The 13,099-nt window shown below is 39.2% G+C and overlaps 1 protein-coding gene across 1 annotated transcript; it reads left to right on the plus strand.

Annotated features, from left to right (window-relative positions):
* The first annotated feature begins 6,459 nt into the window (after positions 1-6,459).
* On the plus strand, positions 6,460-6,978 carry LOC102670108 (uncharacterized). The gene has a single exon (XM_006601465.1). It carries the CDS (start codon positions 6,460-6,462, stop codon positions 6,976-6,978), a length of 519 nt encoding a protein of 172 aa, XP_006601528.1.
* Positions 6,979-13,099: the final 6,121 nt, after the last annotated feature.

Here is a 13,099-nt window from a genome sequence, read left to right on the forward strand (position 1 = left end):
TATGTTTGAAGTTACTCTTATCATATATTCAATTGTGAATTGGTATTGTCTGTTGCCTGGGTAGAGTTTGAATTCAAAGCTGGAGGAGAAAGCCATAACCAAGGTGTAAGTTTTTATTGATTTCATATTCCTACATTCAGGTGACTATTTCTTACTTGAGTTGTGATCTGTTTACAGAGGCAAACACACATGTGTGATCTTTGTCTAACCTTCTCATATTATCTATCACTACTTTGCACTTAGTTTATTGATTTAAATTAGATTCTTATTTGACTTCTGCTTGTAGAGGATTAGGGTTGAGATCATGATCTATAGATTTCTCTTTGAGGATGACGATTTTATAAGGTCGTGGGAAGGACTGGATGACAACTTGGAGAGGTACATAATTACCATTTTCCTTCTTCTAAAATGGTTTATGTTTGGTTAATGATTATTTAGGAAAAAGTAGTTGATACAATTGTGAATATGATTTTCCAGCAGCTAAAGGCAAAACATTGATTAATTATGACATTAAATTTTAATCACATATGTTCCTGTGATTTAGTGTGCTTGGTTCAACTTATTTTGGAGAAATAACTACATATTTTTATTGGCTTCCTATATATTTTTGAAAAATAAGGAATTCTAAGACGGTTGTTAGCTAATGATTGTCTTAGAATTTTCACTTTCTAAGACGGTTGTGAGCGAATGATTATCTTAGAAAGTGGACTTTCGAAGACGGTTATTACATGACCGTCTTAGAAAATGGACATTCTATGACGGTTGTGTACTAATAACCGTCTTAGAATGTTCACTTTCTAAGACGGTCGTTAGCTAATGAATGTTTTAAAAAGTTAGACTTTTCTTCGACGGTTTCCTTATAATTGTCGTAAAAAGTTAAACTTTTCTACGACGTTGGATATAAAGACGATTTGTGAACCATCGTTGAATGAGTCTTTTAACCGTCGTAAAAGACCTTTTTTGCAGTATTGTCTGTACATCTTACAAACACAGTTGTAATCAAGAGACTGTTCGTCTCTTGGCTTGTAACAATCCTAAACACAAGGGTCAGGGATTCCAAGGTGTGTTCAAAGATTGTAAAGAGTTTACAAAAATAGTGGAAAATCTCAAGTGGGTTGCTTGAGGACTGGACTTTGACACGGGAAGTGGATGAACCAAGATAAAATGAGTTTGTAATTCTCTCTTTCCTTATCTCGGTTCTTTTTATTGCACTTATTTTGTCTTGCATAATTGAAGAACATTATCGAATTAATTGCTTCTTCATCTGTTATATTCTGAACTTATCACAAATATTTTAAAAAGGGAATTGAAACTTGTTAATAAAAAAAATTCTTTAAAACTTAATTCACTCCCTCTTAAGTTATTGAGACCACTTGTTCAACACACACAACACTCCCAATAACAGAATCAACCACAAAATCATATTTCGAAATGTTACACAAAATTTTCACATAGAAAAATTACAAACTGATTCACCACTGAAACAAAATCAGCAAAATCTAGCCTCACAAAGCTGATGCGCATGTCGAGACTTTGGTGAACAGTGGAGCAATCCATGCTGAGAAAGATCCCATACGTGATGGATGCGTAAGTAGGGTTCTTCACATTGAAATCGAAACACATCTAAAAAAAATAAAAAAGCCATACTAATTAAAAAATCAAACTCACAAGCCCAGGTATTGCAGATCTGAAACCAGAACTCATAATTCAGAAACCAAAAACAAAAATTTCAAACTACATAAAACAAAATAACAGACCCAACAATTATGTAGTCAAATCGAAATTTGAAATTCAAAATTCAAAATGAAAACCGACTGGGGGCGCCTTCTTTGAAGCAAATCTTGCAATACTCCTCCTCCATATACTCTTCATCCGCATGGGAAGAAGGTGGGGTAGTGTCGAATTTGATGAAGCCCCAATGCTCCAAGAAGAGAAAAAGCTTGTAAAGAAACGCGACGTCGCCCATGTGCGACTTTCGCACCTCAGTGAATGTGTGCCTTCTAAAGGGCTCTTCTCTATACATGTTGCAAGAGGGTGACCTTGAGTACAAAGAGTGAAAGGGAGAGTGATGATACAAAGAGGCATGAAAGAGGAGAGGGAAGCATTGAAAATAATCGAAAATCTTCTAATACGGTTTCGTAAAACCGTCTTAGAAGGACATTCTTCTAAGACTGTTTTGCGAAAATCGTCTTCAAATGACATCTATCTAAGATGGTTTTGCTGAAAGCATCTTAGAATGACAACCATTCTAAGATTGTTTTCGCAAAACCGTCGTAGAATAGTTATATTTATTTACAAAAATATCATTGTATTTCTTTCTAAGACGGTTTTTCATCAATCAACGTTAAATCAACGTCGTAAAAAACATTTTTCTAGTAGTGTTTAATTCGAATTGCTATACATAATTTTAAATAATAGAGTTCTACCCATATCTCTTAAAAACTTGTAAAATTACATTAAAGCGGTGATTGACCTTATTAAGGTATTGGGTCACTTGCTCCATGGTTGAATCAGTGAGTCACTTGTTGAATCGCATGACCTGATCTTTGATAATAAAAAAATTAAAATTTTCATATCAAGTCTAAAAAAAACACCACCAAAAATTGCTACTACTATAATTTCAAAAATTAATATAGCACTTTATTATTAGTAATAATATCTTTATATATAACTCTTCCTCCCATTTTAACACTAAAATAGTAATTTTAACTCTTCCACTCTATTAATTGTAGAAGCATTTTATATTATAATTATTATAATTACTATAATTAAAGTTATAATTTTATATTTAAAACATTATTAGAATTTTACGGAAATTAAAATTTATCTTATATTGTAAAATGGGGAACTTTTGATTTAATAGAAAAAAAAACTAGAAAAATTTTATTTTATATTAATAATAAATTAAATAAGCATTGTAAGAATCCTGACAAAAGGGCGAGGGATCCCAAGGTGTGTTCAAAGGTTGTAAAGAATTTACAAAAATAGTGGAAAATCTCAAGTGGGTTGCTTGAGTACTAAACTTTGGCATGGGAAGTGGTTGAACCAGGATAAAATGAGTTTGTAATTCGCTTTTTCCTTATCTCGGTTATTTTTATTGCACTTATTTTGTCTTGCATAATTGAAGAACATTATCGAATTAATTGCTTCTTCATCTATTATATTCTGAACCCATCACAAATATTTAAAAAAGGGAATTCAAACTTGATAATCGAAAAAATTCTTAAAAGCTTAATTCACCCCCTCTTTAGTTATCGAGGCCACTTAAAGCTGATGTGCATGCCGAGACTTTTGTGAACAGTGGAGCAATCCATGCTGAGAAAGATCCCATACGTGATGGATGCACAAGTAGGGTTCTTCACATTGAAATCGAAACACATCTGAAAAAAAATTAATAAAGCCATACAAATTCAAAAATCAAACTCACAAGCACAGGTATTGCAGATCTGAAACCAGATCTCATAATTCAGAAACCAAAAACAAAAGTTTCAAACTACATAAATCAAAATAATAGAACCAACTATTATGCACTCAAATCAAAATTTGAAATTCAAAATTCAAAATGGAAACTAACTGGGGGCACCCTCTTTGAAGCAAACCTTGCAATACTCCTCCTCCATATACTCTTCATCCGCATGGGAAGAAGGTGGGGCAGTGTCAAAGTTGATCAAGCCCCAATGCTCCAATAAGAGAAAAACCTTGTGAAGAAGCTTGATGTCGCCCACGTGTGACTTTCGCACCACGGTGAATGTGTTCCTTCTAAAGGGCTCTTCTTTGTACTTGTTGCAAGAGGTTGACCTTGAGTATAGAGAGTGAGAGGAAGAGTGACGATACAAAGAGGCATGAGAGAGGAGAGGGAAACATTAAAAATAATCAAAAAGCTTCTAATACGGTTTCGTAAAACCGTCTTAGAGTGACATCCTTCTAAGACAGTTTTTGCTAAAATCGTCTTCGAATTGCATCTTTCTAAGATGGTTTTGCGGAAAGCATCTTAGAATGACAACCATTCTAAGATTGTTTTCGCAAAATCGTCGTAGAATAGTTATATTTATTTACAAAAATATCATCATATTTCTTTCTAAGACGATTTTTCATCAATCGACGTTAAATCAACGTCGTAAAAAACATTTTTCTAGTAGTGTTTAATGTGAATTGCTATACATAAATTTAAATAATAGAGTTCTACCCATAGCTCTTAAAAACTTGTAAAATTACATTAAAGCGGTGATTGACCTTATTAAGGTATTGGGTCACATGCTGAATGGTTGAATCAGTGAGTCACTTGTTAAATCGCATGACCTGATCTTTGATCATAAAAAAATTAGAATTTTCATGTCAAGTCTTAAAAAAAACCACCACAAATTGCTACTACTATAATTTCACAAATTAATATAGCACTTTATTATTAGTAATAATATCTTTATATATAACTCTTCCTCCCATTTTAACACTAAAATAGTAATTTCAACTCTTCCACTCTATTAATTGTAGAAGTATTTTATATTATGATTATTATAATTAGTACAATTAAAGTTATAATTTTATATTTAAAACATTATTAGAATTTTACGGAAATCAAAATTTATTTTATATTAAAAAATGGGGAACTTTTGATTTAATTTTAAAAAAAAAACAAGACAAATTTTATTTTATATTAATAATAAATTAAATAAGAATTGTAAGAATCCTGAAGACAACGGTGAGGGATCCTAAGGTGTGTTCAAAGGTTGTAAAGAGTTTGCAAAGATAGTGGAAAATATAAAGTGAGTTGCTTGAGGACTGGACTTTGGGACGGGAAGTGGTTGTACCAGGATAAAATGAGATTGTAATTCTATCTTTTCTTATCTCGGTTATTTTTATTGCACTTATTTTGTCTTGCATAATTGAAGAACATTATCGAATTAATTGCTTCTTCATTTGTTATATTTTGAATCTATCACAAATATTTTAAAAAGGGAATTGAAACTTGTTAATCGAAAAAATTATTTAAAACTTAATTCACCCCCTCTTAAGTTTTTGAGGCCACTTGTTCAACACACAACACTCCCAATAACAGAATCAACCACAAAATCATATTTCGAAAGGTTACACACAATTTTCACATAGAAAAATTACAAACTGATTCACCACTGAAACCAAATCATGACAAACTAGCCTCACGAAGCTGATGTGCATGCCGAGACTTCGGTGAATAGTGGAGCAATCCATGCTGAGAAAGATCCCATACGTGATGGATGCGTAAGTAGGGTTCTTCACTTTGAAATCGAAACACATATGAAAAAAATAAAAAAAGTCATACAAATTCAAAAATCAAACTCACAAGCACAGGTATTGCAGATCTGAAACCAGATCTCATAATTCAGAAACCAAATACAAAAAAGTCAAACTTCATAAAACAAAATAACTGAACCAACTATTTTGCACTCAAATCGAAATTTGAAATTCAAAATTCAAAATGAAAACCGACTGGGGGCGCCTTCTTTGAAGCAAACCTTGCAATACTCCTCCTCCATATACTCTTCATCCGCATGGGAAGAAGGTGGGACAGTGTCGAAGTTGATTAAGCCCCAATGCTCCAAGAAGAGAAAAACCTTGTGAAGAAACGTGACGTCGCCCACGTGCGACTTTCGCACCTCGGTGAATGTGTGCCTTCTAAAGGGCTCTTCTCTGTACTTGTTGCAAGAGGTTGACTGATAACTGCTAAATAATTGTGAATTAATAGTAGTTAAATAGTCAAATTTTGGCTTAAAATTAATTATTTAGCAGTTATTTATGATTAAAAGTTGAAAAATTAACTAAATTGAATTTCTGGTTGCAGATACGAAAAATGAGGTTACATTCAATCACGGACCACCGGGATTCAATCAAGGAAGAAACTTCATGCAAGGTTCAGGGTGGAGGAATCAGGGAAACCAGTACAAGGAGCAAAGGAATCAAACACCAGACCAACCGCCATACCAGCATCCCAGCCAGGGCCTCAATCAGCAAGAAAAGCCCACCAATATAGAAGAACTGTTGCTGCAATTCATCCAGAAAACACGATCCCATCAAAAGAGCACGGATGCAGCCATTCGAAATCTGGAAGTTCAAATGGGCCAATTGGCACAAGACAAAGCCGAACGGCCCACTAGAACTTTTGGGGCTAACACGGAGAAGAACCCAAAGGAAGAATGCAAGGCCGTGCTGACTCGAGGGCAGAAGAAAGCACAGGAGGAAGGTAAGGTTGAAGAAAAAGACCGGTCAGAGGAAGACAGGACAGAGACACCAGAAGAAAGGATAGAAGAAGAGGAGAAGGTGGCATCACCACCTACAACTAAGAGCCAGAAAGCGCGGGAAGCCAGGAAAGAAGAACCACCAGCCCTACCACAAGATCTCCCATATCCTGTGGTACCCACCAAGAAGAACAAGGAACGCTATTTCAAGCGTTTCTTGGAAATATTCAAAGGGCTGTAGATCACTATGCCATTCGGGGAAGCCTTACAGCAGATGCCCCTATACTCCAAATTTATGAAGGACATCCTCACCAAGAAGGTGAAATACATTGACAATGAGAACATTGTTGTAGGGGGTAACTGCAGCGTTATAATACAGAGGAAGCTACCCAAGAAGTTTAAGGACCCTGGAAGTGTTACCATCCCGTGCACCATAGGAAAAGAGACGGTGAACAAGGCCCTCATTGACTTAGGAGCAAGTATCAATCTGATGCCCTTGTCAATGTGTAAAAGAATTGGGAATCTGAAGATAGATCCTACCAAGATGACGCTTCAGCTAGCAGACCGCTCGATTACAAGGCCGTACGGGGTGGTAGAAGATGTCCTAGTCAAGGAACGCCACTTTACTTTTCCGGTGGACTTTGTCATAATGGATATCGAAGAAGACACAGACATTCCCCTCATCTTAGGCAGACCATTCATGCTGGCTGCCAACTATGTGGTGGATATGGGGAATGGGAACTTGGAGTTGAGTATTGACAATTAGAAGATCACCTTCGACCTCTTCAAAGCGATGAAGTATCCACAGGAAGGTTGGAAGTGTTTCAGAGTAGAAGAGATTGATAAGGAAGATGTCAGTATTCTCGAGACACCACAGTCTTCACTGGAGAAAGCAATGGTAAATGCTTTGGACTGTCTAACCAGTGAAGAGGAGAAAGATCTGAAGGCTTGCTTGGAAGACTTGGATCGACAAGATAGTATTCCTGAGGGAGAAGCCAAATTTGAGACACTAGAAGAGAAAGTTCTGTTCGAGAAGAAGTAGAGTTGAAGATATTGCCCGATCATCTAAAGTTTGTGTTCTTGGAGGAAGACAAACCTGTAGTAATCAGCAATGCACTCACGACAGAGGAGGAAAACAGGTTAGTAGATATCCTCAAGAAACACAGGGAAGCAATTGGATGGCATATATCAGATCTCAACGGAATTAGCAACACGAACTGAGAAGAATGACAATGGTACGGAATGAGAAGAATGACTTGATACCAACACGAATTGTCACTGGCTGGCGAATATGCATCGATTTTCGCAAGCTGAATGAGGCCACCCGAAAGGACCACTTCCCTCTACCTTTCGTGGATCAGATGCTGGAGAGACTTGCAGGGCAGGCATATTATTGTTTCTAGGATGGATACTCAGGATATAATCAGATTGCAGTGGGCCCTAGAGACCAACAGAAGACGGCCTTCACATGCTCTTTTGGCGTCTTTGCTTACAGAAGGATGCCATTCGGGTTGTGTAATGCACCAACCACATTTCAGAGATGCATGCTGGCCATTTTTTCAGACATGGTGGAGAAAAGCATCGAGGTATTCATGGATGACTTCTCGGTTTTTGGACCCTCATTTGGCAGTTGTTTGAGGAACCTAGAGATGGTACTTCAGAGGTGCGTAGAGACTAACTTAGTGCTGGACTAGGAGAAGTGTCATTTTATGGTTTGAGAGGGCATAGTCCTAGGCCACAAGATCTCAGCTAGAGGGATTGAGGTTGATCGGGCAAAGATAGATGTCATACAGAAGCTGCCACCACCATTGAATATTAAAGGTGTCAGAAGTTTCTTAGGGCATGCAGGATTCTACAGGAGGTTTATCAAGGACTTCTCGAAGATTGCCAGACCCCTAAGCAACCTGCTGAATAAAGATGTGGCCTTCAAGTTTGATGAAGAATGTTCAGCAGCATTTCAGACACTGAAGGACAAGCTCACTACTGCACCTGTGATGATTGCACCAGATTGGAATAAAGACTTTGAGCTAATGTGCGATGCCAGTGATTATGCCATAGGAGCAGTACTAGGACAGAGACACGATAAGGTATTTCATGCCATCTATTATGCTAGCAGGGTCCTGAATGAAGCACAATTGAATTATGCCACCACAGAAAAGGAAATGCTAGCTGTTGTCTTTGCCTTGGAGAAGTTCAGGTCATACTTGATAGGATCGAAGGTCGCCATTTTTACAGATCATGCTGCCATCAAGCACCTGCTCGCCAAAACAGACTCAAAGCCAAGGTTAATTAGATGGGTCCTCTTATTGAAAGAGTTTGACATCGTCATCAAGGATAAGAGAGGATCCAAGAATGTGGTAGCCGATCACTTATCTCGGTTAAAGAATGAAGAAGTCACCAAGGAAGAGCCAGAGGTAAGAGATGAATTTCCTGATGAGTTTCTTTTGCAGGTTACCACCAGACCTTGGTTTGCAGACATGGCAAACTACAAAGCCACGGGAGTCATTCCAGAGGAGTATACTTGGAGTCAGAGGAAGAAATTTCTACACGATGCACGCTTCTATGTGTGGAATGACCCCCATTTGTTCAAAGCAGGAGCAGATAATGTATTCAGAAGATGTGTCACAAAGGAAGAAGCACGGAGCATTCTTTGGCACTGTCACAATTCATCATACGGTGGACATCACAGCGGGGACAGAACAGCAGCAAAAGTGCTACAATCACGTTTTTTCTGGCCCTCTCTTTTTAAAGATGCTTACGAGTTTATGCGTTGTTGTGATAGATGCCAGAGAACTGGGGGGATATCGCGAAGAAATGAGATGCCTTTACAGAACATCATGGAAGTGGAAATCTTTGACTTTTGGGGCATAGACTTCATGGGACCCCTGCCTTCGTCATATGGAAATATTTACATCTTGGTAGCAGTGGATTATGTCTCCAAGTGGGTGGAGGCTATAGCTACGCCGAAGGATGATGCCAAGGTAGTAATCAAGTTTCTAAAGAAGAACATTTTCTCCCGCTTCGGAGTCCCACGAGCCTTGATTAGTGATGGAGGAATGCACTTCTGCAACAACCAGTTGAAGAAAGTCCTGGAGCACTATAATGTCCGACATAAGGTGGCCACACCTTATCATCCCCAGACGAATGGCCAAGTAGAAATCTCTAACAGGGAGCTCAAGCGAATCCTGGAGAAGACAGTTGCATCATCCAGAAAGGATTGGGCCTTGAAGCTCGATGATACTCTCTGGGCCTATAGGACAGCGTTCAAGACCCCATCAGCTTATCACCATTTTAGCTAGTGTATGGGAAGTCATGCCATTTACCAGTGGAGCTGGAGCACAAAGCATATTGGGCTCTCCGGTTGCTTAACTTTGACAATAATGCATACGGGGAAAAGAGGAAATTACAGCTTCAGGAGTTAGAGGAGATGAGACTGAATGCCTATGAATCGTCCAGAATTTACAAGGAAAAAACGAAGGCATATCATGATAAGAAGCTGCAGAGGAGAGAATTCCAGCCAGGGCAGCAGGTATTGCTCTTTAACTCAAGGCTAAGGCTGTTCCCAGGTAAGCTGAAGTCCATGTGGTTAGGGCCGTTTATCATAAAAGAAGTTAGACCTCATGGAGCAGTGGAATTGGTGGACCCTAGAGAAGAGAACTTCGAGAAGAAATGGATCGTCAATGGCCAGCGCTTAAAGCCGTATGACGGAGGACAACTAGAGCGATTGACGACCATTGTCTATTTAAATGATCCTTGAGAGGGCCTACTGTCTAGCTAAAGACAATAAACTAAGCGCTGGTTGGGAGGCAACCCAACATTTAGTGTAAAAATGTAGTGCTTTTATTTTTCTGTTAAAAAAAAAAGCCCAACAGGTGCAAACAGCAAACAGGGCGTACGAAAAGCAAAGGCCCAACAGGTGAAGTCAGCAAAAGGAGGGGTACCAATAGCAGAAGTGAAGTGGGCTGCACAAAGCCACGCGCTTAGAGCGCGACCTCGCGCTAAGCGCCCAGGTTAGTTTTTAAATTTTGAATTTTAAATCTGAGGGGCAACCAAGGGATGTTTTCCTTGGTGCGCTTAGCGGCCACATGCGCGCTAAGCGCGCAGGTCATAAATTCTGGGGAGTTTTCGAAACTCCCCAACCCCTCAGTTTCCTCCAGGGGGGCTTTTTAAGTGCAGAACTTCATTTCTTTTTCTTTTCTCTGCGCTTTTACACTTTCCACACTTCCTCTCTGCATCCTCTTCTCACCTACACATTCCCTTGTGATTTTCAAGCAGTTTCTCACGACAAAGGTAGGTTTTGAATCTGGATTTTCTGTTGGAACTCTGAATAGGTATAAACGCGCTAAGCCTAACAAGGACCTAAGGGGAGGAGATAGACATCTTGCGAATGCGCTGGGCGCCCGTCGCAAGTGGATGCACCACAGTAGACACAAAGCACGCGCTTAGCGGGCGTGGTCGCGCTAAGCGCACTCATATATCTCAGTCATCACGCTAAGCGCGCTCGTGCATCTGGATGCACGTGCTAAGCACCCACTCTAGGCGCTAAGTGCGTGCCAGCAACAGCTTGCAGGGTGGCGCCAAGCGCGGGGCTGGGCCTTAGCGCCACCAGCCTTCATGCTTTTCTCTTTACACCCCCACTTCTACTCTCTTCACCCCCTTCTACTTTACTTTCTGCACCCCTTTTCCTCATAATTGCACCCCCCTTCCTTCGACTTTATGCACCCCCCTTCTTCATAACTGCACCCCCTCCTTCTACTTTCTGCACCCCCATGTCTACTAACTGTAGTCTGTTTTTGTTGTTTTTGTTTTTTTTTCTTTTTTCAGATGGCTTCTCGCAAGCGCCGTGCCGTGCCCAACCAGGGGAAGCGTCCAACTGGGACTCTTCCCGCTTTACATCAGAGATTGCTTGGCACAGGTACCAAGACAACATTCAGCTCTGGAACATCCTTCCGGAGAGGAATGTTGAACTCGGGCCTAGGATGTTCGACGAGTTCCTCCAGGAACTCAGGAGGCGCAGATTGGACCAGGTGCTGACTCACCTACCAGAGAAGAGGATCGACGTGGCTCTGGTGAAAGAGTTCTATTCGAGGCAATGTGACCTCTCCCAAGACATTTGAAGCATTTAATGTTGCTAGTCCTTTCTTGGGAACTAGTCTTTGGGGTGTGTTTCTCTATGGTCTTACCCTTATCTTCCTTGGGTTTTGAAGGTGCAGCCCCTAAAATTCCATGGGCTTGGTCCTTCCTTGGATAAGAGTGAGAGCCATAAGATTTTGAAGAAGGCTTTCTTTCAAGTTGTTGCTCCACTCTTATACAAAGTTGGACTAGCTCATCTAGGTCCCTATATGGAAGGAGTTCAACCTTGTCCCTCACTTCCATATTAAGCCCACTAAGGAACCTAGTTATGCTTGTTCTTTCCTCCTCCCTAAGTCCAACTCTTAAAAGGAGTAGTTCCATTTGTTGTCTATATTCTTCAACACTCATACTCCCTTGTCTTAGCCTTTGGAGCTTGTCCATAAGCTCCCTTTCATAGTAGGAGGGAATGTGCCTCTTCCTAAGGGAACTCTTAAGATCATTCCAATACTCTACTGGAGGATCCCCATGAATCCTTTGTTCCCTAACAAGGGAAGTCCACCAATAGAGGGCATACCCTTGAAAGGTAAGGGTAGCCAATGGAACTTTTCTCTCTTCGCTAATATGATGGCAAGCAAATAGTTGTTCAACCTTCATTTCCCAATCTAAGTAGGCCTCAACATTATCTTTTCCATGGAAATATGGGAGGCTAATGTTAACCTTTTGAGGCCTTCTATCCTTTTCTCTTCTTTGGGAGTGATGTTTAGTATGTGAACTATGGCGCCCTCTATAATAGTCGCTAAGTTCTTCACTTAAACTTTTGCAAGACTCATGACTACTATAGGAGACATGTTTTTCTCTTTTCATTTCTTTCTTTATTTTTCTTCTTTCTTCCTCTCTTATTTTCTCTCCTTCATCTTGTCTTATTTCTTCCACTATTTTTTTACCTTTTTCTTTTCTCTCTTGTTTTTCTTTCCACAACTTAAGGGATCTCAACTCATCTAATATCGTATACAAGGGGTCCTTAGGAGTAGAACCCTCACCATTAGCACTAGATGAAGAATGAAGACTCATGTTGGTTCCTAAGTTATGGTTCTTTCTTGTTGGGGGTTTGAAAACAAAAGGTAAAAGAAACTATGGTTGAAACTAGCCAAAATAAACACTAAAAGCGGTGTGAAACATAAGGTAAAAACTAATTGGTAAAAGGCAAGCTACCTAGGCGGTTTGACAATAGAGAGTAAAGGAAATAAGCTATGAAAGTAAGAAAGAAATTAAAGTGCAAGAAATGCAAACTAGGCGGATCCTAAGAGTGTTTGGATGACCTCATTTAAGGTTCCCAACAAAACACTCACTATCCTAAGGGAAAGTTGCCTAAAATTATTACACACAAATGGAAGTAGGGTGACCTATTGGAGGCTCCTAACTTACTTCCAATGAGAGGCCTTTTTGTTACAAAATTTGAAAGCAAAGAAAATTGCCAATTACAAAATTACAAAAAGAAGTTCTTAATTGTGGTGGCTATTCTCTCTTTGGTGTTTCACTCAATTTGGAGTGCTTCTTAGTCCAATAGCTCTGAAGGTGGTTGACCCCTTGCTTCTTGACTCAAATTCTTCAAGGTATGGGACCAATCCTCCTTTCCAATTCCCTATATGGCAACTCACAAGGAAGGAAACAAAGAGACAAGCAATAACCAAAGACCAAAAAAAAATGAAATGAAAGTTAAACCAATAGAGTTTTAACAAGACAAATTTTCAAGGATTATTCAACAATTAAAGCAATGAAAAACACACAAAAGCAAGCTAAGACTCAAAGAGAAA

This window comes from Glycine max, chromosome 17 (genome assembly GCF_000004515.6).
Source record: "Glycine max cultivar Williams 82 chromosome 17, Glycine_max_v4.0, whole genome shotgun sequence".
Classification (NCBI taxonomy): Eukaryota; Viridiplantae; Streptophyta; class Magnoliopsida; order Fabales; family Fabaceae; genus Glycine; species Glycine max.